At 47.8% G+C, this 5,000-nt stretch overlaps 1 protein-coding gene across 21 annotated transcripts in view; it reads left to right on the top strand.

The window, feature by feature from the left end:
* Positions 1–5,000, top strand: part of LOC139410663 (myocyte-specific enhancer factor 2C-like) — a 109,332-nt gene that overhangs the window by 87,570 nt on the left and 16,762 nt on the right. For 9 of the 21 annotated variants that reach the window (XR_011634526.1, XR_011634527.1, XM_071156041.1 and 6 more), the window contains exon 4: positions 2,952–3,095. Coding sequence is in view for 19 of the 21 variants with exons in the window: in XM_071156041.1 (XP_071012142.1) it covers positions 2,952–3,095 (144 nt within the window). In the remaining 2 variants the exon portion in view is untranslated. Of the gene's footprint in view, positions 1–2,951; positions 3,096–3,229; positions 3,365–5,000 lie in introns of all 21 variants that reach the window. The other 12 variants (XM_071156033.1, XM_071156050.1, XM_071156036.1 and 9 more) reach the window with 3 other exon arrangements.

Raw genomic sequence — 5,000 nt, 5'->3', positions numbered from 1 at the left:
ATACTTCAGTTGATGTCAATTTGATAGTGATACTACACTACTGTACTACACGAAAGACCAGAGCAAAGTACCCAAATGTTTGAAAACATTTTGAAACATAGAGCATCTGCCAAAAGCGAGTGATGATATTGGACCCTTGGAAATCTTTTGTTATGTTGTCTTATCATGCCCTGATGGAGAAGTGTGTGTTTTATCGTAATTTTAAAAAATGTCAGATCTCCTAGGTTGTATCGTTGATTTGTTCGGTGTGATTTCCTGAACACTGTCAAAGACATTCTTAACTTCAAACTAACCTGTGGGTTGAGAGGGAGAGGGAGAAAGAGAGGGAGAAAGAGAGAGAGAGAGAGAGAGAGAGAGAGAGAGAGAGAGAGAGAGAGAGAGAGAGAGAGAGAGAGAAAGAGAAAGAGAGAGAGAGAGAGAGAGAGAGAGAGGGAGAGAGAGAGAGAGAGAGAGAGAAAGAGAGAGAGAGAGCTAGAGCGAGAATGAGAGAAAGAGGTATGGCACAGAGAGAGAGGAATCTCTGAGACGAGAAGCAGGTGAATCTTGTTCCCTCACCACGAGACGCCTCCGGCATCAAACAGCCTTCATACAGCTCTCAGTTCACTAAAGCCACACTTTAGAAGAGCTTTGTTCTCCTGACATCAGCAATGACTGGAGTGTCATTTGTTTTATAAACAGGCGGATCACTCTCAGTAACTTCTATCACTTTACAGTAGTGCTCTGCGCTGCTCGCGGTGACAAGCAGTGTCACACAAATGAGGAGGATCAGACAGAGTGAGATGATCTCAGCATCTCTCTTTCCCATTCTCTCACTCTCTCTATTTGTCCCTAGCACTGACACACACACACACACACACACACACACACACACACACACACACACACACACACACACACACACACACACACACACACACACACACAGGATCACCATCAACTCGAGGCTGCGTTAAAGTAAATGTAATTATAGCGGTAGGTATGATAGGGAGGCCAACATGAAAGCAGTGGAGCACAGTGTGAGGCATCGTCGTCTGCGCAGACAGGAGCGGGGCTGTGATATTCCTCCTGTAGACTAATATCCTTTTATTAAAGCCAGACTGTGGAGAGGAGGGGAGAGAGGGAGGGAAGGACAGGAGGGGCAGGGGGAGGGGGGAGGGAGGGCAGGAGGGGAGGGGAGGGGGAGAGGGAAGTGCAGGAGGGAGAGAGGGTCAGGAGGGGTCAGGAGGTTCAGTCATTAATAGAAGCTCGCTATTGCACCATTTATTTTACTACTCACTGTAAATCCCTCTTACATAACTAGGCACACTCAAATCAAAACACACATACACCAAAAAAACTATGTTATATAGAATCCTGTATCACCATCACTTTAGTGAGACACAGTGCCTTGATCTAACAGGGAAAGAAAAGCTGATCTTCTCTTTCCACTCTCTCCTCTTCCTCCAGGGGTAGAGAGAGAGACCTAGAACGAGAGAGAGACCTAGAACGAGAGAGAGAGAGAGAGAGAGAGAGAGAGAGAGACAGACAGACAGACAGACAGACAGACAGACAGACAGACAGACAGACAGAGGGAGAGAGAGAGACAGAGAGAGAGAGAGAGAGAGAGAGAGAGAGAGAGACAGAGAGAGACAGAGAGAGAGAGAGAGAGAGAGAGAGAGAGAGAGGGAGACAGAGGGAGAGAGAGGGACAGAGAGACAGAGAGAGAGAGAGAGAGAGACAGAGAGACAGAGGGAGAGAGAGGGACAGAGAGACAGAGAGAGACAGAGACAGAGGGAGACAGAAGGAGAGAGAGACAGACAGACAGACAGACAGACAGACAGACAGACAGACAGACAGACAGACAGACAGAGGGAGACAGAGAGAGACAGAGAGAGAGAGAGAGAGAGAGACAGAGAGAGAGAGAGACAGAGAGAGACAGAGAGAGAGAGAGAGAGAGAGGGAGACAGAGGGAGAGAGAGGGACAGAGAGACAGAGAGAGAGAGAGAGAGAGACAGAGAGACAGAGGGAGAGAGAGGGACAGAGAGAAAGAGAGAGACAGAGAGAGACAGAGACAGAGGGAGACAGAAGGAGAGAGAGGGACAGAGAGACAGAGAGAGAGAGAGAGAGAGAGAGAGAGAGAGAGAGAGAGAGAGAGAGAGAGAGAGAGAGAGGGAGAGAGAGGGACAGAGAGAGAGAGAGAGAGAGACAGAGAGACAGAGAGAGACAGAGAGAGAGAAAGAGACAGACAGACAGACAGACAGACAGACAGAGGGAGACAGAGAGACAGAGGGAGACAGAGAGACAGAAAGACAGAGGGAGACAGAGAGACAGAAAGACAGAGAGAGAGAGACAGAGAGAGAGAGAGAGAGAGAGAGAGAGAGAGAGAGAGAGAGAGAGAGAGAGAGAGGTCTGTGCTGTGGCCACAGAAACAGGAGCAGGTGGCCATCAGGTGGCCAATAGGGAAACTGCTGCCTGTATACATAATCCCCCCCCCCCCCCCCCCCCCCCACACGACATAAATATGTTTTATTTCCATGTTCATGACTATGTCTCGGTCTGTGTAATTACAATGTTGAATGTCTCTATGGCGCCTCATTTCAGAGAGGAGTCTGAGGACTTTGTCTTGCTAGTGAATGTTATTAAATGATATATGTCCCCAGTGTTTAGCTACATGTTTACTTGTTTACAAGCACACCACTGTGTCCCCATCCCATCCCACATTGATGGACCTGAGAATTGATCTTGTCAAAGCACATTATCCCATACAATAGATTATTGCCAATTTAACCCATTAGTACACACACACACACACATACATACACACACATTTATCTCTCATTCATTCATTGGCTTAGTTGAGTGCTTTCTCAGGACCCATTCTAACATGAACCAACCCACATTCCTCTCCTTTCCTCTCCTCTCCTCTGTCCTGTTCCCCCATTCAACTGTGTGTGTGACTACTCTGTTTTCAGACATTGAGAAAGAAGGGCCTAAATGGCTGTGACAGCCCTGACCCCGACGCAGATGACTCCGTCGGCCACAGCCCTGAGTCTGAGGAAAAGTACAGGAAAATAAATGAAGACATTGATCTGATGATCAGCAGACAGAGACTGTGTGTGAGTACAACACTTCCTGGGCCTTCCTCTCACTCTCCTCTCCCCTCTCTCTCTTTCTTTTATTTTCTTTCTTTCTCTCTTTTTCCTTCCGTCCGTCTGTTGTCCATTCGGTGGGGTTTTTGGTGGGACCCCAGCAGACGCTAAACAAGAAAGAGAACAAAGGTGGTGAGAGCCCGGAGCTCGAGTCTGCTCTCACCCCGCGCACTGAGGAGAAATACAAACAGATAAACCAGGAGTATGATCATATGATTAAAAGTCATAAGATACATGTAAGTACTGGACTTGCACAGTGTACAGTCTCAGTTGGCTCTAACAGACGCTGAGTAACTAGCATCCAAAATAACCTGTCTAGTAACCAGCATTGTATGGCACTGCACTGGAGATCTGAAGAAAACACACAAGATGAGGCGTTTTAGTCATGTCCAGCATGTTCAGCCATAGTATTAGTGCAGAGCAGTGAGGGGAAAGTCTGTGCTTTTGTACATATTTGAGTGATAGGAAGATGTTACTTACCGGTGTATTCATAGGAGCTAACCTATCTAAGTGGAATTACCTTAGTGATTGAGTTCAAGTATAGTGCGTGCTTCGCCCCTCACACTATTTAACCTCCGGCTCCTTCTGTGACATCACACCTCTAACCCGTTACCCATGATCCCTTGCCTAGCTCTCAGGGGAGGTGTGGTCTGCATGCGCTTCCCCTTCTCCTGTGCCCACGCACACAGCTCAGTCACCCGAAACAACAGAGGGACAGATGCTAAGGCTCGAACACACAGGCACACACGCATACACACACACACGTACACACACATCACAGGAGGTTGGTGGCACCTTAATTGGAGAGGACTGGCTCTTGGTAATGGGTGGAGTGGAATAGTGGAATGGTATTCCATTTGCTTGTTCCGGCCGTTACTATGAACTGTCCTCCACTCAGCAGCCTCCACTGACACACACATACACACACATTCACACCCTAATGTTGCCCTCATTACATAAATGATGATAAAACATTAAATCGATGCCCTCCCTGCTCTACTCGGCCTGCCCCACTGTAATAATTAAGATGATGAAAATCACATCTAATCAGAAGCAATGTGTTACCTCTGTCATTCAAGGACCACTTAGTCATTACTGTAGAGATGGATCAGTGTCAACCGCAAGACTTCAACTGCACAGAGTCGGTCTGTCCTAAACAACCACATAATGAGTGCCACTCTCAATGGAAGCCGAGTGTGCTCCGCGCTCCTTACAAAAGCCCATATTGGAATGGTTAGTATTATAGCCATGGAGAAAGAGATAATTCCATGGTAGATCATTGAAAGGGGAGCACAGTAGAGTACAGTAGAGGGGGTGGAGGGGGATTGTGGTTAGAGGCTGGGGTGGGGGGTGTTGGTGTGCCAGGCTGGGTTGGGGTTGGGGTTGGGGATTGGGCGGGGGAGTGCTGGCGGTGAGGGTGACTCTGCACACAACAAGTGGTAGTTCAGTGTGTGGTCATGACGTCTGCCATGAACAAGGCCTCTGGAGGAGGAGGAGGAGGAGGAGGAGGAGGGCAAACAGGAAGGATGGCACCACTCAAATGACAGTTTAAAGAGAGGGAGCACCGCACACATACACACACACACACACACAAACACTGTCCTCCAAGCTTACTCAACCACATAGCCAAGGAGCTGGAGGAGTGGATCCAAGTTTCTAACATGGCTGATATCAGGAAAATATTTCACCAGTAAATGGAACAGGAGGTGCTCGCTTTGAGCTACTAACGAAAGCAACCAGACAACCATGACTGCTGGCTAACACGCACCTGCATAGGGATTCAGCAAAAGCTAAAGGAAGTGACAGAGGGACAAACAGCAATGAAAATGTCCAACCTTTTGTACCAAAAACAATGAGATTTGCATAGCTAAA

Source organism: Oncorhynchus clarkii, chromosome 6 (genome assembly GCF_045791955.1).
Source record: "Oncorhynchus clarkii lewisi isolate Uvic-CL-2024 chromosome 6, UVic_Ocla_1.0, whole genome shotgun sequence".
Classification (NCBI taxonomy): domain Eukaryota; kingdom Metazoa; phylum Chordata; class Actinopteri; order Salmoniformes; family Salmonidae; genus Oncorhynchus; species Oncorhynchus clarkii.
This window is presented reverse-complemented; position numbering and strand designations above follow the sequence as displayed.